Source organism: Pseudorasbora parva, chromosome 9, assembly GCF_024679245.1.
Source record: "Pseudorasbora parva isolate DD20220531a chromosome 9, ASM2467924v1, whole genome shotgun sequence".
In the NCBI taxonomy this organism is placed as follows: Eukaryota; Metazoa; Chordata; class Actinopteri; order Cypriniformes; family Gobionidae; genus Pseudorasbora; species Pseudorasbora parva.
The window spans coordinates 8331816-8353841 of record NC_090180.1 but is presented as its reverse complement, the minus strand read 5'-3'; the positions used below and the strand labels follow the sequence as shown (position 1 = coordinate 8353841).

The 22026-nt window shown below is 37.4% G+C and overlaps 4 protein-coding genes across 4 annotated transcripts; 1 reads left to right on the top strand and 3 right to left on the bottom strand.

Annotated features, from left to right (window-relative positions):
* Positions 1-262: 262 nt before the first annotated feature.
* On the bottom strand, positions 263-1639 carry zgc:113691 (uncharacterized protein LOC503529 homolog). Its single transcript, XM_067453050.1, has one exon. It carries the CDS (start codon positions 1560-1562, stop codon positions 816-818), a length of 747 nt encoding a protein of 248 aa, XP_067309151.1. The 5' UTR covers positions 1563-1639; the 3' UTR covers positions 263-815.
* Positions 1640-2309: 670 nt separating this feature from the next.
* Positions 2310-8135, bottom strand: yipf1 (Yip1 domain family, member 1). The gene is made up of 10 exons (XM_067453049.1): positions 8011-8135; positions 7846-7901; positions 7462-7511; positions 7141-7295; positions 6981-7061; positions 6606-6693; positions 6416-6532; positions 4188-4354; positions 3866-4048; positions 2310-3207 (listed from the first exon to the last, which is right to left on the bottom strand). The coding sequence occupies exons 3-10, from the start codon at positions 7493-7495 to the stop codon at positions 3121-3123; spliced, it is 912 nt and encodes a 303-aa protein (XP_067309150.1). The 5' UTR covers positions 7496-7511; positions 7846-7901; positions 8011-8135; the 3' UTR covers positions 2310-3120.
* A 394-nt stretch (positions 8136-8529) lies between these two features.
* Positions 8530-12249, top strand: lrrc42 (leucine rich repeat containing 42). Its single transcript, XM_067453048.1, has 7 exons — positions 8530-9124; positions 9629-9760; positions 9908-10026; positions 10272-10357; positions 11143-11256; positions 11358-11436; positions 11862-12249. The coding sequence occupies exons 1-7, from the start codon at positions 8691-8693 to the stop codon at positions 12140-12142; spliced, it is 1245 nt and encodes a 414-aa protein (XP_067309149.1). The 5' UTR covers positions 8530-8690; the 3' UTR covers positions 12143-12249.
* Positions 12250-17939: 5690 nt separating this feature from the next.
* Positions 17940-21945, bottom strand: tmem59 (transmembrane protein 59). Its single transcript, XM_067453047.1, has 8 exons — positions 21713-21945; positions 21405-21510; positions 21209-21303; positions 20956-21108; positions 20552-20624; positions 18851-18983; positions 18639-18756; positions 17940-18554 (listed from the first exon to the last, which is right to left on the bottom strand). Exons 1-8 carry the CDS (start codon positions 21866-21868, stop codon positions 18399-18401), a joined length of 990 nt encoding a protein of 329 aa, XP_067309148.1. The 5' UTR covers positions 21869-21945; the 3' UTR covers positions 17940-18398.
* Positions 21946-22026: the final 81 nt, after the last annotated feature.

Sequence of the window (22026 nt, the reverse complement as noted above, 5' to 3'; positions counted from 1 at the left end):
TCGCTGGTAGGGCGTCTGACATACTGCCTGAATACAATCACACTTAAAGAGATAGTTCACCCCAAAATTAAACCTGTCTTTATTTACTCACCCTCATGTAGTTCCAGACCTGAATATGACTTACTTTCTTCTGTGGAACATAAAAGAAGATATTCAGATAAATGCGTCCATATTCTATTGTTCTTATAACGGACTTCAAACAAAAACAGTTTGCTCATCAACATTCTTCAGAATATCTTCCTTTGTATGCAGCAAAGAAATAACGAAAGTCACACAGGTTTGGAACGACATGAGGGCGTGTAAATGATGACAGAATGTACATTTTGAGCAGATTTTCCCTTTAAACATAGCCCGCAATCTCGCACATATTTTATAGCTAGTAGTTAACTTGTTTTACTTAAGTAAAACTTGATTTTAAAATATAATATGCATAGCCTAGGTGGAGCATATTTTTTATCATTATAAATTAATGACACATATTCATTAACTACACCTATCAGTTGCATTATCCTAATTAAAGAGAGGAAAGCTGAATATTTTGTAGTATTTTATATTTTATCTATTTAATGTTAAACAGTTATACAGTGTTTTCTGGGCATTACATCAAACAGCAGTCTAAAAATGTAATAATGAGCCATAACATATGAAATAACTGATAATTACAGTAGCAGTCTTCAAATGTTTCTATCACGTTGTTTCTTATTTATTTAAACATTTTAAAAAATAGATTTGATTTATAGTAGCTATTATAATGCTGTATATTAGGCATGGAGCAGCCTATACAAATAGACACAAAAATGTTTAATGGAGTATTGTCAGTTGTGTATTCCTTTCGCTTCATTCGGAATTAACCCGTTTTTCTCTCGATGAGTGCCGTTTGTTAATGTGATGCTGCGTCTCTCCAGATTAGTTCTGCTTTTATCCATCTCTCGGCGGGTCTTTGTCTCAAACGCATTAGTGGGCAATATCTGGGTTGAACTGATGGACATCTCCGTCTGGACGCCTTTATGCACCACCGGCTTTTGTCCGGGTCTCTGCGGTATCGCAGGCAGTGACAGCTGATCTCGCTGAGCTTTCTTATCCTCCCAGAGCTTCAGAAGACGTCGCTGGTTGTTGGTCATGTCCTTCAGGTTCTGTTGCAGGGACTGGACTTGGTCCTCCAGCAGAGTCTTTGAGGTGACGGTGTTCGCCAGTTCAGATGTTAGTTCATCAATAGTCAAACTCAATTTGCCCGCCTTTTCAACAAGTGAATTGCACTCGCGCTCCTTCTCATGCAGGTCGTTGATTATGTCCTTGGTGGTTTTACCGTGAAATTTGGGATTTGACTCTAAACCAATTTCAGCCCTCAGGATCTTCACTTGTTTCCGCAGCTCCTTGTTGTCCAAGGTCAATTGCTTGAGTTTCTGTTTGAGCGCTTCGGTCGATCTCATTCGAGACTCATATTGCCTCATTTTCTCCCTCATCACATTCTCGCGGTGCAAAGCATCGTCTCTTTCCTTGCGGCACTTTTCTAAAAGCTTTAAAGTTTCGTATTTAGACACCTTTTCCACTTTCCCAGCCATCCTTCATCTGCAGTCTTAAATGCACAATTGAAACTGCATGTTGCTTGACACAGGTTGAAGGGTTAAAATCTCTTTAAATCGGGTTTCCATTTGCAGGTCATTAAAATCACAATGTCAGCGAATAGCCTACGTTTGAATTCAGTGATCCAAATATAAAGCCTCCTTATTTTTAATCCACCCTGTAAAGGGAAACAGTGACTTGTGAAGCTGACATTCCTCCACAAAGGTTATAGGTTTGGGAGGCAGCTTCGGTGTAACTCTAAGCTAAGGCTAGAATGACCATTAATTAGGACACACACACCACACATTGGCACAGTTTCAAGTGACACATATTTTTTAGTTTGTTAATTTGGAAAATGTAGCTCAGCCATTTTATAACGCCAGTGCCAACTTAATTTTTTTGTTATCTAATTAATCTAATGATCGTGATGAATAAAGGTTAAAAGTGCACTGCTGATGGTACTCGGGAGATATACGAAACTTTGCACTGTATCAAATCCTGACATCAAAGACAAGATAGATTTGATCTGTGACAATAAACCTTTGTTCGTGAATCTTGATGATGCAGAGAATGAAATTCTGCTGAAAAAACACTTGGCTATCAGTATCACCATCAATCACTAAAACATTATAAATGGAAAAACAAAACACACTTAACATACGCTCACCGTTTTGGTCTATATCTGTATGCGTTTTATCATTTTAAATGGGACAAAAAACAGCTAAATATTTATTTATAACATGACATCATGGAATAGATTTTATTGTTAATTATCTCATTTAAAGAAAACAGACAGATCTTTTTACAAATATATTGTAAAAAAGAAAATCAATGACCATTGTAGAAAACTAAACGTTTTTTTAATATTTAATTAAACTCTAGCTTTGACTTCCAACTTCATTGTATGTGTAATTATACACATTTATATTGCATATACATGGGTGTTTTCAGCTGGCACTGTAGTGTTTTAAAGTGTAAAAACATTTTAAGTACATGTACATGTCTCGAAGTGGTAGAAACAGAAGAGTGACCCTTTTGAAAACCATCTCAAGCTCAATTATCACATAAATATTTAAACAACAGTAACACAGTATATACAGGTCCCCTGCTTTGTAACAGTAACGTGTCTGAACCTCAAATCAGAAAACTTCAGACATGTTGTAGATGATTATCTCAAGGTTTCGCTCCTCACCTACAAACATAAACCCTTTAAAATGAAGACTTCACCTTCACAGCATATACGATGAAGAAATCCAGACACCCCACAATCTCATTATCAAGATACCCGATTCTCTCTAATAAGGCAAGAGGAGACGCTGCAATTACAGAAGAATAACGGTCTCTCGAGGAGCACAGATTATGTACAGGAAGTCTTGTCTCATGTTAACATCAACGTCTTATTTTCCCATTAGCAGCTACAATCAAATGACTTGGCTCATTTAAAAGTGCTGGCATTTCTAGGCAATTTCATCATTATTAAAACAGTTCAGCAGTCAGTGCATGAGAGTGCCACATCACTGTAGTCCTGTATTTACCCAAGGCTGTAACTCAGCTTGCCTATGTGGATGATAAAGTGCTGGTCGATTTCAATGGCTCATTGTGTTCCTCTGATGGATTCATCTCATATGTACTGAAGAAACATGCCTGAAAAAAAGAGAGAGGACACAAATCTTTCACACTTTGACAGCACTTTTGTTCCTTAAACTCCGCTAACATGGCATTCGCTAATTAAATGAATGTAATTGAAGGCACATGATAGCCATAATGTATGGCACGTTTCCAAGCCAGTCAATGTCTGTTGCCAGTGTTTCCAAGAACACACCCCTCCACTGGGAAAACACATTTGACACCAACCTGTTTGATCCTTTAACGCTGCAAAAAAGCAGTGTTGAGCTGCTAGTGCTACAAACTTTACTGTTATAAAAACTCTAGCATTTTTGCAACACTCAAAAGATGCAATTTTAATTAAATCCATCAAAGTTTAATGTAATATGTTTGGCTTGTATCATTCTAAGGAGTGCAGAATCATATGCATACATATTAGGGATGCAGTGATACATATAAGGCAGTAATTATTATCATGTTATGGCTAATATTACAACTCTATTATATTTTGTCTAAATAAATTAGACAACATATAATAGAATTAGGATATTAAAAAAAAGAACTATTATGTGACAGCAAAGGTAAAAATAAATGTAAAAATAAGGAAAAAGAGTTGATACACAATTACATATCCAATATATATATATATAGTAAGAATCACATTCATTAATAATGTTTAAAGATTATTAAAACGTACCTTGCAACCAACAGCAAGTAAGACGTGAAGAATCACAATGGTGGCTATAATTGCTATGGTAATCCTTGGTTTATCGTCCCTGATGGCTGGCCAGAATGTCAATACCAGCACAGATCCTGAGAGACACAACGCTACCACGATGGAGAACCACCTCAACCCTTCACTTGGTATTATCCAAAGTATCTGTTTTCACAAAGACACACAAACTAGTAAATGAACTGTATCTGTATGATAATTAGAGAGAATGCTTGAAAACAAACTATCAGATGTGTTGATCATGCACAGATTAATGCATATTATATCAATGCATATTAGTACTCACCACAGCGGGGATGTAGATGGAGAGCGAGTAACCATACACACAGACTATCTGCATGAAGGAGTAGGACACCAGGCTTGTGATCTTCCTATTTCGCCAGGTGAGAAAACCCCATAGCGCTAAAGGCACTAACCATGCATAGCTGTAGATTGCTGTGGCTGCCATGGTTACTGGAAAACAATCAAGAGAACCAGGGTCTTTATGTTTGGTTCATTTTGGTAGAAAGAATATGAGAATAAAGACATTTAAATTCTATTTCAAATAAATGCAGTTTTTTTAACTTTCTGAATGAATCCTGAAAAAATGGTCATGATATAAAATTAAGCAGCATCTTTTTTTCAACATTGATAATAAGAAATGTTTCTTGAGCATCAAATTAGCTTATAAAATATTTAAAGAGACTTCTTTCAAAAACAATACAACTGTCTTATCAACTGCAAATTTTGGAAAGATAGTAGTGTATATTTAAACATTTAATATTAAAGGCGGGGTGAAATGCTGTTTCATGCATACTGAGCTTTTTACACTGTTAAAGACTTGGATTCCCATCCTAAACATAGACAAAGTTTCAAAAACTAATGTTGGGCGTTTGATGCAGTATTTCTGTGTCAAAAATACTCCTTCCGGTTTCTCACAAGTTTCGGAGAGTTTTTTTCGAGTATGGGTCTACTTGACGTTAAAAAGAGCGGAAGGTCCTTGTATGGGCCGTACGGGCTCTTCTCCCGGTAGGGTGCGCGCGCGTGACTAGAGCACGCTGTAAACAGTCTCTTAGATGCAGATCCAGTCGTCCGTGAACACTTATGTGGCGCGCCGCGCTCCACTTTATTCCTATGGGTGACGTCGAGCGACTTCAACGCTTCAGCACAGCATTCCGGGAAGGCAGCGCTGCATTTGAACCGATTTGAACGCAGAAATGACGGGAAGCTTCACAACATCGTTTCAGTTCCGTCTCAAAATGGATTTACACGCCACTGCTGTCACAGAACTTCACCAAATCAGACCAAAGAAGTGTGTTTTTGACGGAGCAGTCCCAGCGATAAAGGTCCTGCTTTGGAAGCAGCCGGTGAGTTAACTTAAACTGCTTCAAATGTCTGTGCTGTCGGCTACGGACGCATGAGTAAACATCAGTAAATGACACGATCGCGTGCTTCGTCATTCAAATGCTCTAACGGTTACTCCATTGTTGTTCTGTATAACGTTACAGTATTCTGACGTGCAAAACCGTTTTGCTTGCTACTTCTAAGGTCTAGTCGCATACAATAGTCCATAAACCGAATCATGTCCTCATACACTGCGAGTAAAGACACAGAAATGTGGAGAGGCCATTAAATACAGTAACTTACATACCACAGAGGCGGACGTCCTGATGTTGCCGTTTCTCCTGTTCAATTTATTTCTCCCTCAGATTTGATTCTGGATCATTATCTGTATTAGCTGACATAGCGATGGGTTCCTCCACGCTTGAGGACGTCACCGCTTTGCGCGCTTGTCATTCTTTTCGCTTTTTTCCGGAAAGACTCGGTACAGCCTATATTTCTTTTATAAATATGATAAAACTAAAGACTTTTCGGAGATATGAAGGATGCAATACTACTCTATAGGTACTCAAGATTGACATGAGATTGACTGAAACTGGGTGTTTCACCCCCCCTTTAAAGCTACACTGTGTGATATTTTCCACCATCTAGGGGTGTAAAGGTAAATGACAATCCAGTGAATATTAGTTTCTGTTCCTCTCAATTCCGATTTCGTTTTAACTCCTACGGTGGCCGATTTAGTCCAAGATTAACATGGCTTCCAGTTAGACCTCGTTCATGACTGCCATCGAGTGTTAAAACGCGAAAAGTGAAGCTTGAATTTACGGGTATGTCCCTCTTTGGCTAATGTACTTTCAAGATGGAGGGGCAACATGGCGACCAGCATTCAAACCCCTCACCCGTATGTATTTTCAATGGTATATTATAAACTTATGAGAATACTTTATTACTTGAAAGAAGTAAATATACATTAATGAGCACATATATTTTTGAAAGAACTAAATGTTTTTAGCTAAGAATAAACTAGAAAAGTTACAGTGTAGCTTTAAACATTTCACATGTGGTATGTAATTTCTTAATTTCTGTTAAAAATGTAACAGTGTATTCATATTTTTGTTACAGTTAAAACTATTGAAAATGCTGCTTACTTTCCTGGTTATAACACAAGATTATTTCAAACAGCATATCTCTTACCTTTTCTGAAGTCTGGCACATATTTGTACTTCGGCTGACCATGGTGCACCAGAAAACTGGAGATATTTCCACTAATAGCGATGGCAAAAACAAGAGTCGCACAGATCCAGAAAGGTCCTAGAATAACAACATATTCAGCCTTTTAACAACTTCTTTGTCTTTAATTCCATTTTAGTTTAATTTTGCTTACCATACAGGTCCGGGTTACTCCGTAAATAGACCTCAACAAAGTTTTTCCCAGGCCAAGGCAGAATTGAACCAACTATTCTGTCCTTTACCTATAAATAAACAAATACAAGTTATTTCTGTCTCGTCTTGACAGCATATTGCTGCCGTCTTTTGAGTCACTTCACAAAACAATCATTCCATCTGCATGAGTACTGCTTGGATTTAAATAACTAAAATGGGAAAACCGCAGTAATTCATCTTTTATATTTTAATAGGATTAGAAAGACCTGAAAACGTATTTCTGAAATACACAATGAATGCTTTTTAACTGTTTGAAATGATGACAATGGCGGTAGTGTGAGTGGTGAATCATACAGTAAAGATTCAGCTGGCTGACCTGATGGCTGTCCACATCGAATAATGTTTGGTAGAACTCAAACGACCAGAAGGGTGCACTTTTTCTTTCACCTGACAGAAGCTGTTGGACAAAGGAACATATATTTTGAGTCAATGACCTATTTTGGGAAATTGTGTTTCAATGATTGCGTTCCACTGACCTCAGTTTTGTCATTGCTGTCCAATGGATCAATCTCTTCTTCTTCAAGAGCAATTCCAGTAGCTTTTCGTTGTTTTCGTGATTTAATGGGGTCATCGATGGTCACTGTTGTGGCACCTTGGTTACGTTCAATGAATCCTTGATCATCTTCAAATTCTAGCACAATATAGAAAATATTTTTGGACAAATTTCAAGAACAATATCCACAATATCCTATTATGCTACATTAACCGATTTCTTTAATTCATAAATAAATACAATTTATTTGGGGGGATATTTTGGTGTTCCTTTTAAATATGTTGTTAAATGTTAAGGGACTCACCTTGAAATTGCAGATGAAAATCAGTATTTGCCATCACTTGCTTATGTGCTCTGTAAATGAAGGCATGAATAGAAGGCCGATAAGTAGACAAGCTTTAGTTTATGTTGCTTATTAATTGAGTTACTTCACCCAAAATGACGATCATTTACTATTCTGTTTTAAAGCAGATTTTCTTTATTCTGGTGAACACAAGGGGCTTTATTAGGCAGAATGTAAGGGATTGACAGCCTCAGTCACCATTAACTTCCACTGTACAGCGAATGTAAATAATGACTGAGGCTGTCGATATTTCTAACGTTTTTCGTTCGGTGAGAACGAGATGACAGAACTGTTATCCCTTTAAGTACTAAGATTTACAGACCATATGAACCATAGATGACTTACTGCTGTAACTGAAGTGTCCTGATCACATGTATAGCAGGAGTAAGATAATGTACAACCTGTTGACAATCAGACGTATGCGGATATTATAAATCAAAAACACAAATCTGCAGTTAGAACAAATTGTGTTTAGACGATGCAGTCTCTCAGATATCGTACTTAACATACATGTAACTATAGCAAAATAGTACTTCTAATGTTGTCGTCGTGTTAAATAAACTTCTTGAAGGTTTCAGGTTTACTCTGGTTTGAAGTTGTGGAAATGGAAACGCGGATTCGCGGAAATAAATAATGACAGTGACGCGTAGCAAAATAAAAGTTGCACATAATAAGGCCCTTAAAATTATTTTTAAACCTGGTGTTATATAAAATTAAAAACATTTTAAAATAATAGCAAAATAATAACATAATAATAATAATAATAATAATAATAATAATAATAATAATAATAATAATAATAATAATAATAATAATAATAATAATAATAACAACACGGAGAAAAAAAATAAGTAAGTAAATAATAAGGTAAAATAATATGGGGAAAATAAAAACGTGCACAATATATAATAATATATAATAATAAGATATAAGTGATAAGATACAGCAGAAAAAAGGATGGTAAAAGACTCAGGAAGTCACTTGTGTAAAGATTTCAGTAAAGACTTTTATTTTGGAATGCTTGTGAAACTCGAAGCAGAAGAGGGATGTTACTTCAAGAGCCCGTCGCTTTTAAATCTTTACGTTTTATACAAAATTCTCGACATTTCCGTCACGATACCCTTGAATTCGGAAAGACAACCGAACATATTGGACAATAAACGCTTTGTTTGTGTAGAGAGGTGGTAAGGATGTATTTAAGTGAGGACTGCGGCTCTGTGTATGTCAGGGAAAAAGGAGAACTGCGATATGTCAGTGCAGAAAAGAATGATGCTCCGCAGCACAGACTCTTCACCAGAGACTTCTCATTTCAACTCTGCATCGACACTTTACCCTCCTCGAGCCATACAAAGAGAAGAGACCACTTCATATTTACCTACAACAAGGAGGGGAGTCTGCGGTACACGGTGAAGCCTTTATTTGACATATCTTTACAGTTCATCGCTGACCATATTGAGCATGTGGACTCGCTGGTCGGTTTTCCTGAGCAAATGGCTGATAAGCTGTTCTCAGCCGCCGAAGAGAGACACAAATTCACTGAGCCTCGCACTGCCCCCAGAGCACTGCAGGTCTTCTGTGAGGCCTATGGAGAACTGGTGCTGAAATCCCTGTGTTTGAGAAACAGGTGAGAAGTGTCAATCAACTTTTAAATGCCACAGACCTCCAAAATATGATCTTTTCCCCATCCTAACATTTTAAAATTAGTTTCTTGTTTAAAAGCTCACATTATATTGTGAAAAGTTTATATTATAAATATGTCAATATTTAACATTTCGTTTCTATTAAGTTAATAAATACATTTGTTTTACTCATAGCTCTGTACTGTTTGATGCATTATTTATTTGCTAACTTATTGGCAAATTATTTTTCATATAGATTTATTTTTTTATTGTAATCAAATTTTGATGTATTTTTAATTATTATTATAATAATACATTTTTTACACCTTTTTTTACTTCCTTGTGGCCCCCTGGGGGTCCAGGGACCTTGATTTGAAGTTTGAAAACAACTGAAGCAATGGAATGGTTGATGTAAGGTTTTAAGATGCCTAGCAAAATGCCTAGGTAGGCCTTTATACTCCTTCTAATCCGAAACTAGAGCATTTACAGCATTGTTATTGTCTTTTCAGGTACCTTTTGATATCTGAAAGGTTGGAAGAGATCAGACAGTTTCAGAGTCTGGAGTGCCTGGACCTCTATGGGTGTAGATTAGGTGACAACCATGAGGTTTTTAAATACATAACCTCTGAAGCCCTGGCAAGGTATGGAAAACACATAATTGTGTACATTGCAAAAAAACAACAGCAACCTTTCAAATGATTCCTGGGTGTACAATTTGCTTCGCTTGTGATGAATAGCAAAATCCCTTTCTTGCCCCCTCCCACCTCACATTTCCCCTTTTTCTGTAGTCTTGTGAAACTTTTCATAGGTTCAAACTGCCTTTCTGATGCAGGCCTGCAGAGACTGACTGCACCAGTGAGGGTGATGAAGAAAGGCCTAGAAAGCCTGCAGCTTTTGGACCTCTCTGGTTAGTTAATGGATTTGTTTTGTATAGTCACACAATACCTTTGAAAAGTAATCAAAGAATCCTGAAATAAAGTATCATGGCTTCCCCAAAAATATTAGGCAGAACAACTGTTCTGAACACTGATAATATGAAATGTCCATATATTTTTGAATAGTAGTGTTACATAAATATGTTCAAGTGTTTTGTACATAACAGGTTGAATGTAATTATTATGCTAATTTAAAGTCTTGCTCTTTTTTTAACAGAGAATCCCATCTCTGAGAAAGGTCTCGGATATCTAACATGCTTTAAAACCCTACAGAAACTAGACATATCCAGGACAAATGTGACGGTAACACAATTAAAAAGATAACATCAATGAGTTTCATTAAAGAGATAGTTTACCCAAAAATTAAAATTTGATGTTTATCTGCATCCAAGATGTAGGTGTATTTGTTTCTTCAGTAGAACACAAATGAAGATTTTTAACTCCAACCGTTGCTCATATAATGCATGTTAATGGGGTGTTTTTCTATGAGAGTAAAAAACACAGACATATGAATTCATATTAAACAAAGTGGCTCTTGAATACAAATTCATGTCTTAAAGGGTTACTTTGGCAATTAGCATATGGCTTTGTATGAGTACAAAGCTGGAGTATATTCAAATGATTGTGCTTTCCCCCCTCATATCCCCCTGAGACAAGAGATTTATGCAATTTATTTATGTAAAAATTCCTCTGATGACGCAAATTGACAAGATCGCACTCATAGTTAGGTGCATAGTTGCGTAGATGCACATAGTGTTGTATTTGTTTGGTTTCTCACACAAATCAATCGTTTCGTGTCTTAAGACATCAATGTGTCTTCACAAGCCGCTGTGTTTAATATGAATTCGTATGTCTGTGTGTTTTTTACTCTCATAGTGGCTTTCACAGAAAAACACCCCATTGACATGCATTACACGGCAACGGTTAAAAATCTTCATTTGTGTTCTACTGAAGAACACACATCTTGTATGCACTGGGTTTAAGAAGATAAACATCAAATTTTCCTTTTTGGGTGAACTATCCCTTTATTTGTATGAACTGCTGAAGTTATAAATGAGGTCTTGAATATTATTAACCATCGCTTTTAGGTGAATGTGTCTTTGAAAGGATTCTTCAGAAAGAAGATGAGAATGGTCCTCTCTGAGGCCCCTTTGAAGGAGTTTGGACACTCGGATTGCGAAACAGAAGGCTGGGCTGAACAGGTAACACGTATAAGGTTTTATTGTATCCATGATGGATAGGTAATGTTGAATTTAAAGTTGTGCATGTAGAGGTTTTTTACTGTGGCCTCTCTTTTAATCAGGTAATAAACCAATGGGAAAATACAGCTTCAGAAATACCAAAGAAAGACTTTAAACCAAGAACAAATGCTCTCCGTTTCTGTAAGTTTATTCATATTATCTACATGTTCACTTTCACACAAAAATCAATTATAAAATATCACAAAATAATTTGAATATTATTAAAGCGATAGTTCACCCAAAAATGAAACTTCTGTCATCATTTACTTACCCTCATGTTGTTCCAAACCTGTATGAGTTTCTTTCTTCTGCTGAACACAAAAGAAGATATTTGGAAGAATGTTTGTAACTAAGCAGAGAGAGCAACCATTGACTACCATAGTTGCTTTCTCTGCTTAGTTACAAACATTCTTCCAAATATCTATTGTGTTAAGCAGAACAAATAAACTCATACAGGTTTGGAACAACATGAGGGTGAGTAAATGACGACATCATTTTCATTTTTGGATAAACTATCCCTTTAATAATAATTTAAATGTTGTAATGATTTTTACTTTGTTCTGTAGACGGAAGAGAAAAGTTTGTTCGAGAGACATTGAACTCCTTGTCTGGGACAAGTGCCACCACAAACAAAGACAAATTTGTGCCGATTCACTTTAATACGGTTGATCTCTGTGGCACGAGCTCAACAGCAGAACATGGCACACATTCATCAACAGTGGCAGCCACACACAAGGGAAAGAAGAGGAGGCTATCAGAGGAAGAGCAAAGTTCAGCTCCTCTCGCAAAACGCCAGTCTTTGTCAGCTCTTTCCGCGGAGGACTTAGATCTGTTAAATAGCTACTGAGTGGACACACACGTGTGACATGTATGCAGTGCATTCCTCTGTGAGGAACGTGACGCTGAATTGCTTTTAGGTTGGATTATTTACAATTAAAAACAGCTCCCTTTTTATTTTTTGTACTGTAATTATTTATTTTCTCAAACTGACTGGCTGCCAAACATTGCCATATTTATACAAAATAAAAATCCACTTAGTCGACATGAAATAATCCATGACTTTTGGATTATTACAAAAAAAGGTTTGTGACAAAAGCTTATGATTCTTATGCGTTTTGTTCATTGTTCAAAATTTGAAGCGTAAACTCAAACAGCAGAAGTCTATAAAACACGGTCGCATGACTTCGGCACCATCACTAAGCTTCCGGCAACTCTTAAGAACATTTTCATTGAAAGTCTTATTAGTTTACAAAAGCATGATTACAAACGCAACAAGGCTGTAACTAGTGAGTAGATTTTATGTCTACGTTTATCTGTTCGGCTGATGGCTTTTAATGTTCCCAACAAATGTAGTCCCAGTTAGCCACTTGTTAGCAACTGCCTTTTACAAGACAAGTAGAAGTTAAATTTTTTTTTAAACTACTGATGCATTTTATGTCATAATAAAATGTAAAATTATTTTGAGCTTGTTCATCAGACCTTACTAACCAAAAACCTATAAAATAAAATAAAACATTGACTTCAGGACGATTGAACCAGAAGTGCTGAAATGCTAACTTGTTTCTGGCTGTTGGCCTCCAAGATGCCATCTAATCTACTGACGACAGTTTGCCCCAATTCATAATAAATAGCGCAATATTTTATAAAGAAATTTGTAAAAAAAATAATAATTCCATTTTGATTTCTCCTTTAAACACGGAGACATAAAAAATGTAAACAAGTCGGTCAAAAATATCAAACATGTCCATCATACATTATTACTTTTTCTGACAAATCTGCCAACTTAAAACTAAACATTAGCTCTGAGTTATGCCAACTAGTATTAATTAGTTCAGAATGCAAAAAAGGGGGGAAATGTGGACCAAATTTGTGTAGTTTATTACAGCTTTAAGAGAACAAATATGTCACAAAATAGGACAAACAGTAGTGTGAAAGCATGCCCAGAATGATATCAGACAGTACATCTGACCTGGAAAGCGATACAAAATGTCCTATCTATTTTCGTATTACTTCATCTTCGGAAATCCTGGTATTTTTGGCCTCTGATGTATTCATCAGTCCAGTCAAAGCAGTACGGTTTGCTGTCCCGATACAGACTGCGGGGTAAACTACAGTCTCGGTACTGAAAGTACACGAGGGTGCAGGACCACCACTCTATTCCACAGGACAGGCAGCTGGCAAATACACAGAAACACAGTATAAATAAAACTGAGTAAGAATACATTAGGACAGAATGATAAAATGCTCTAAAATATTACTGTTTATTAATTCCTCTATATAGGCCATTCAAATGACAAATTCCAGTTTCATCTGAGCAGTCTCCACAACCATTATTATGGTTACTTTTTTTGTCAACGAAGATCCAAAAGCGTGGGTTGGCACAACATAAAACAAGGTTACCCTCTATAAAGATCTAAAATATTTACATTACAGCTTTAGTAAAAACCAGGACATAGCATGAGGATTAATGTCCATGTTCTTACTACACATATGCTGATCTTCATCTGCTCCATTTTCAAAAAGTGGGATGCAGGTTACTTTATCATTACAAAAATCCTGACCCATTTTGTGGCGTCCTACAATCATGATTTGGCAAAAATAAGTGTAAAAGTCTGAAATAAAATACAGATTCAATATCGGACGCTTGAATAACAGTTAGATGTAGATCAATCACAAGAAATATCATAATTGGAGGCGCCAAAGCTGTAAAACTAGCACCACTGCCACGGTACTGAAGATTAGACAAGACAGAATGATGCCAGAGATGCATATGCTGTTCTTATAGTGCAGCACCTGCAGTGCTCGCCACAACAATCTGAAATATTCATTCTGTTACATATGCCTCATAGCTAGATAACACTCTGTATTGTGATGTTTACTAATAAAAATATATTTGCACATTACAGTTTACATAACATTGTAAGAACAAAAATGTATCTGGTTAATAAAAGCACAGTAGTTCACTACCAGTCAAATGTATTAAAACATTAAAAATGATCTGAAAGACGTCTAATGCTCACTAAGGATACACTTGTTTGATCAAAAATCCGTGGAAAACAGTTGAGATATATATACAATCACCTAAAGGATTATTAGGAACACCATACTAATGCTGTATTTGACCCCCTTTCGCCTTCAGAACGTCCTTAATTCTACGTGCCATTGATTCGACAAGGTGCTGAAAGCATTCTTTAGAAATGTTGGCCCATATTGATAGGATAGCATCTTACAGTTGATGGAGATTTGTGGGATGCACATTCAGGGCACGAAGCTCCCGTTCCACCACATCCCAAAGATGCTCCATTAGGTTGAGATCTGGTGACTGTGGGGGCCATTTTAGTACAGTGAACTCATTGTCATGTTCAAGAAGCCAATTTGAAATGATTTGAGCTTTGTGACATGGTGCATTATCCTGCTGGAAGTAGCCATCAGAGGATGGGTACATGGTGTTTATAAAGGGATGGACATGGTCAGAAACAATGCTCAGGTAGGCCGGGGCATTTAAATGATGCCCAATTGGCAATGAGGGGCCTAAAGTGTGCCAAGAAAACATCCCCCACACCATTAGGCTACATGACACTCCCACAGGAAACAGTACGTAGTAGTTGATGGTGCAAAATCTTTGTGCTTAGACTGCGATGTTAGTGCGCCTCAGGGGTCTATCCTTGGGCCGATTTTATTTTCCCTTTTTATTAATGAATTACCAAATGCTTGTCCAAATGTTTTCTCCCAGATGTATGCAGATGACAGTCATCTACACTCAAGCCAAAACCTTTCAGCAAGCTGCTGACAATCTCACAATTGCATTGTCGTCTGTGCACAGCTGGCTCAAGGATTCATGCCTCTTGTTAAACACAAGTTACAAGTAATTAAATTCAATAATCGCAATTTTAAACATATTCAAAATAATCTAACCATGAGTGCTGGTAAAACTTACTTTTACTCCATGATCATTACTCATATGGACTATTGTATGACTAGTTGGTCTCTTGCTTGTCCCACAACACTTAAAACCATTGAAAATCTTTATTAAAAAAAGTTTTAAAATAATTGATAAAAAAACAATTTCTTATCACTGTACACACTGTACAACATCACTGTAATATCTTGAAAAAGCATAGGTTACTGGATCTTAATAACATGATTAACCTTAAAAGAGCTTGTCTGATCTACAAGGTCCTACACTCCCTCGCACCACCACCATTGAATGATTTTATTAAATATAAAGATGGTTCAGAAAGGATCACGCGAGCTAATACTAGAGGTGACCTGGTAATACCACACAGACATGGGACAGACTGTGTTGTCTGTTCATGGTGAGAATCTGTGGAATAGCCTTCAATTAGCTTTGAGAGAAAGTTCTACTTATGATTCTTATGAAGCTCAGATGAAGAATCGACTCTGCTTCTAAAAATGAGTGCAAGTTTGGTTTAACCAATCTACATTTCCATTTAATTTTTTTATTAAAACATAACTGCATGTTACAGGGAGAAGAGGTAAAGAAGGTGCAGGATTTTAAGTACTTAGGGTCAACAGTCCAGAGCAATAGGGAGTGTGGAAAAGAGGTGAAGAAGCGTGTGCAGGCAGGTTGGAATGGGTGGAGAAAAGTGCCAGGTCTGTTGTATGATAAAAGTGTACCAGCAAGAATGAAAGGAAAGGTTTACAGGACAGTAGTGAAACCAGCGATGTTGTATGTTTTGGAGACAGTTGCACTGAGGAAAAGACAGGAGGAAGAGCTAGAGGTAGCAGAGCTGAAGATGTTGAGGTTCTCTTTGGGAGTGACGAGGATGGATAGGATCAGGAATGAGTACATCAGAGGGACAGCAAATGTGAGATGTTTTGGAGACAAAGCTAGAGAGGCCAGGCTGAGATAGTTTGGACATGTTCAGAGGAGGGAGAGTGAATACATCGGTAAAATGATGCTGAGGTTAGAGCTGCCAGACAGGAGGTCAAGAGGAAGACTAAAGAGGAGGTTTATGGATGTAGTGAAGGAGGACATGAAGGTAGTTCGTCTGAGAGAAGAGGATACAGAGGATAGAAATAGATGGAGGCAGATGATTCGCTGTGGCGACCCCTGAAGGGAACAGCCGAAAGAAGAAGATGAAAACATAACTGCATGTATGGGCTTTGTGTGTGTGTGTGTGAGTGTGAGTGTGAGTGTGAGTGTGAGTGAGAGAGAGAGAGAGAGAGAGAGAGAGAGAGAGAGAGAGAGAGAGAGAGAGAGAGAGAGAGAGAGAGAGAGAGAGAGAGAGAGAGAGAGAGAGAGCTGGTAATCCCTACGTTATGGGGACAAAATGTCCCCACAAAGATGGCAATAGCCGAAATCCTTGTCCTTGTGGGGACATTTTTACATGTGTAGAAATTGTATATTATTTGAATTTTGGTATTATTCTAACTGCATTATATGTGATTGAGCAATAATTACGATTTGTACTATAATAATGGGTTATGACTGTAATCTAACGAGTGGATTGTGTAATATTGTGCAATGTGAGTCTGTAATGTGAAGTGTGTGCAATAATGTTGATCGTGTAGTTTAAGGATATGCAATAATGTTTGATGATGCAGTGGCCCTCTGTGACCCCAGCGCCTGGGACAACAGATGGAAACTAGCCTTTTGCTACAATTCGGTGTGTTTACATTCATGTATAATCATGTCTGTTCATTAACACACACTGTCCCTAATAATAATAATGTCCCTAGAAAAAAAATAAAAAAATTACACCACCACCACCACCTGCCTGCTCAGTGGTAACAAGGCATGATGGATCCATGTTCTCATTCTGTGTACGCCAAGTTCTGACTCTACCATCTGAATGTCTCAACAGAAATCGAGACTCATCAGACCAGGCAACATTTTTCCAGTCTTCAACTGTCCAATTTTGGTGAGTTCATGCAAATTTTAGCCTCTTGTTCCTATTCTTTTGCTGTTGTAGCCCATCCGCCTCAAGGTTGTGCGTGTTCTGGCTTCACAAATGCTTTGCTGCATACCTCGGTTCTAACGAGTGGTTATTTCAGTCAAAGTTGCTCTTCTATCAGCTTGAATCAGTCGGCCCATTCTCCTCTGACCTCTAGCATCAGCAAGGCATTTTCGCCCACAGGACTGCCGCATACTGGATGTTTTTCCCTTTTCACACCATTCTTTGTAAACCCTAGAAATGGTTGTGCGTGAAAATCCCAGTAACTGAGCAGATTGTGAAATACTCAGACCGGCCCGTCTGGCACCAACAACCATGTCCCTCTTAAAATTGCTTAAATCACCTTTCTTTTCCATTCTGACATTCAGTTTGGAGTTCAGGAGATTGTCTTGACCAGGACCACACCCCTAAATACATTGAAGCAACTGCCAGTTTCTGTCTAGAGAAGAAACTCTCAGGTAGAGAAGTATGTTTTATCTTCTTTTTGTGTTTCAGTTCTCTCTAAGGTTGTTATCAGACTGTCTTAATAAAGTAACACTCGATATCAAATAAACTATTGGCTTAAAAATAGAATGTATAACATTCTCAAGCAATGCAGAAGAAAAGTGTTATGTAGCCTAACTTCCTCACCTGAGGTTGTGTCTTGTTGGGCTTCATTGCATTTATTTAAAAGACAGTTTTTAACTCTTTTTAGCTTTTAAAAAAAGTAGAGAATGAACTTGTGAACAATTTTTATAGGTTTGTTTATTAATATCAAGATGGCAAATCTGAGGTTGCAAAATATTTTAATATACAATGCTTTCATGACTCTTCAAGTTCAAGAAGTTCACCCAATGCAACTGAGATATCCTGTACTAAAGCATACATCTAAATATTAATGTTTTATTGTTCAACACATGTACCTCAAATCACAAGCTGTTATTGATCACACACACAAAAAAAAATCATCTCTACCAATGGGTAGTAACCCTGAAAACTGAGACCCTACAGAGCTTTCTTTCTGATAGGTAATGCCTTTAAAGTGCCAGAATATCTACAAAATATATTCCCCATAGTCCACGCTCTTCAAATTCGACAAAAATGATAAACAAAATAACCCAATAGTAAATGTTTGAAGCAATAATCACCACTTTAACAGAGAAAACTATCTATCCGAGACTCCAATTCCTTTGGATGTTGGACTGATTAAATGTTAGACTGATCCAGATTGACCTTTGACGGAAGGGGTCCTGCTTCCTGCTCCTCCACCGCAGGAGATCTGATGATCACTAGAGAAGACTGCAGATAAGGGGTCAGTTTATGGTCCTTCATGTACTCCATATCCCCATTTATGCTTAGCTTCTGTTAAAAGGAGAATGTGTGGAAATGTTGGTTAAACGTGATTGGCTAAGAAATGTGAAGTTCACTAAATGTGAAGCAGTTTACCTCAGCAGGGACATACTGCTCAGCAGCAGTGGACACTGTGGCACAACAGATCCAGATCAGAACAAAGACAGACAGAACCAGAGTGGTGGTCAGGATCCAGTTAGGCAACCACGGGTTCCTACCAGTACACAAGATCATGATGGTTTATATTCAGCAAAGTCAACAGATTGCAAATAATGAGAGATCAAGATCCAGATCAGGATGTGCCCAACCTTGAGAGGCAGTTGAAGAGGTTGTAATCGTCCTCAGAGTTGCTTCTTTCAATGAACATGTCTCTGTCTCTCTCCTGAATGAAGCTCCTTGGGTAGTCTTTATAAATGGGGCTTTTCATTCCTTGATCTACAACTATTAAAAAACAAGGGGTCCGATATTAGTATTGCGATCTTAAGAATTTGTATTAACCTCGTAAAGCCTGATATATTAAATAATAGTCCGAAAAACTAAAAGATTTGCAGTGGAACAGTTTACAAAATGTACAAAACCAATTCCACTCATATATAATAATACTGGAAAAAAGGGATTCTCATACTTGGGGGAAAAAATTAAATAAATAATCACCTCAATTTTATTCAAAGGCCCAAAATGATGATTACAGGAAAACTCCACCGTTTTTAGAAATAGGGCTTATTTAACTTCTTTCCTACATTTAGACAAGCGGGCAAATGTTTTTTTGTCTCAGTGCATGCATTGTTTTAGTTTGGCAGGGTCGCCGCTAGCTTAGCTTAGCATAATGAATGGAATCCTATGTTGCCAGCTAGCATGTCCTGAGTGACGCTAACATGTGATGCTGGACAACAAGACCAATCATAAGTCACATGGGTATATTTTTGGCAATAGCCAACATTACACTGTGTAAGTCAAAATTATTGTTCATGTTCCAAGAAGATATTTTGTAAATTTCCTACCGTAAATATATCAAAATTTTATTATTAGTAGCAATATGCCTTGCTAAGGACTTCAATAGGACAACTTTAAAGGCAATTTTCTCAATATTTAGATTTTTTTTTGCACCCTTTAAAAAAACAACAACTGACTGGTAGTGTGACAATCAAAACATTTAAATCCTCTTAAAATCTACATCTAAGTCTCAGCCATAGCATTCTGCCCTTGTAGCTTACAACTGGACGTGCTACTGAGATACTAAATGTGAGGCCGAGTGACAGTGATTTTTCTTGCTTATTGACAATAGACAAGTGTGGATGGAGAGGGACAAAGTCATGTAAGCACTTCTAGAGTCAGTTAAAGGATAGGGACAACAATTGGCTTCCTGACTGGCTCGTGAAGTGGCCGATAAAATAAACAGATGATGTTTTTCAAATGTACTCAAACACAAATCACCCTTAGATTCAAGATTTTCAAGCAGTTGCATCTCGGCTAAATATAGTCCTATCCTAACAAACCAAAAAGCAAAATGACTGGTTTTGTGGTCCAGGGTCACATACTATATATCTTCAAAGATTTTTGCAATGATTGAACTTGTACTGACATATCAAGATTTTCTTTATTTAAGGTATTTTTTTGCCCTAAGGCACACTTATAAAAGCTACTTATGGCCTGTTTCACAGACAGGGTTTAGTTTAAGCCCGGATTAGGCCTTAATTCAATTAAGACATTTAAGTAACATTTATGAACATAGATGAAACATTACCGGTGTGTATCTTATACTGACATATTTTAAGATAGATATTTCAGTTAAAAGTTCACTTGTTTAGTCTGGGACTAGACCTAATCCTGCCTTAATCTGAGACCTATCTGTGAAACCAGGCCATAAGTAGCTGTTATTGTAATTGTTCCTTAGAAGAAAAAAAAAACATAACTTTTGTGAATCTTGAGACAGAAAAATGTGACACTTTCTAATTTTACGCATTAAGGAGCGAGGAAAGCATAAGTGTGTAAGTATGTAAAATGCTCACAAGTGCTCTGTGACTCTTCGATCTCGTCTGTCTGGAATTCAAACTGAGGGATAAACTGGATTTGCGGCTCAGACTAGAAAAAAGAGAAAGAGCAAATATTGATCAGTCACTTTACTACTTTATAACAGAGATGCCCAAACTTTTTACTATGAAGGGTAAACAAACTTAATAGAAGGCTGGTGACTGAAATTTAAAGCAAATTCATGTATATATGACTAATATTTCAGTACAAATATAAAACAAAAATATAGATTAGAAATTAAGATGCTTCAATGGTATGATTTTCTTCCTTATGATGTGGCATGGCAGACCAACCTGGTTTGGACAAACCTCAATACCTTCTTATGAATTATCTAATAATAATAATAATAAAAAAGTTTCATATAACATTATCACCACATTACTTGGAAAATTACTACTTTGCCATCATCGGCCTGGAGATAAAATGTCCAGGATGAGGTGATGAAGCTGTGGGCTTGGCTCATCATGTCTTCCCAGAAACCCCTCACCAAAGTTAGCGGGTATAAGAGATGGATTCTGGGCATCATCTTCAACAACTTCATACACCCCCAAAAAAAGAAGAAATATAGTTACTATAGCAGAATCATGGAATGACTGAGCATCCAAAGAAATTATTCGCATATGTTCTTCACACACCTGCTCCATCCTTTGTTCTGCAAATGGCTGTTGGCTCTGACATCCTAGATTGCACGCGTACTGCTCATCTGATTGGGTGTAGGCTTCACGACAGGCTGCAGGAAGTCAAAGGCACACAACTGGTTACATAACAAATACACCTAGAGCAAAGCGAATGATTTTCGGATTCAGAGTCAGACAATTACTTTAATAGTACCTGACTCGCATTCAGACTTGGTTTCGTTGAGATCCTTGCTGTCACCCACAAACTGACAGATGGAGAAGAGACGACACCCTCTCTGACAGGCGTACAGCGCCTCCTCCTAGAACAAAAACAAACAGGCCAAATCAAGGAAATATTCCAGTTCCGCTTAGAACCTTGTAACACAGCACACACTATTTAACTTTACAAACATAAGCTACAATGCTCACGCTGCTGATAACACATTAACGAATGGCTGAAATTATGAATTTATTTTCTTTGTTTGTAAACAAACAGAAACTGGTTGAATGTATCGCACTCACCCGTGGATAAGTGTGCAAACTGTAAGTCATCTGACATGTTTTATGACAAGACGCCGTGTTTCCCAAAACACCATCGAAGACGTCGGAAGATGCAGAGGTGCTCGTAAGTATGTAGCAAAAGCTCATCAAAATCCCGCAGGACTTTATAGCACTCATTTTTGTGAATAACCAAACATCGACGGGAAGATTCTTCCTTGTTTGTGAAACGTTACTCGCGGAAATGTCGCGAGAACGTGTATGCACTTCCTAGTTAACGTGAGTTACAAAGCGCAAGCGCAGTGAAGGCATTTCATGAGCCGCAAGGGAGCGCTTTT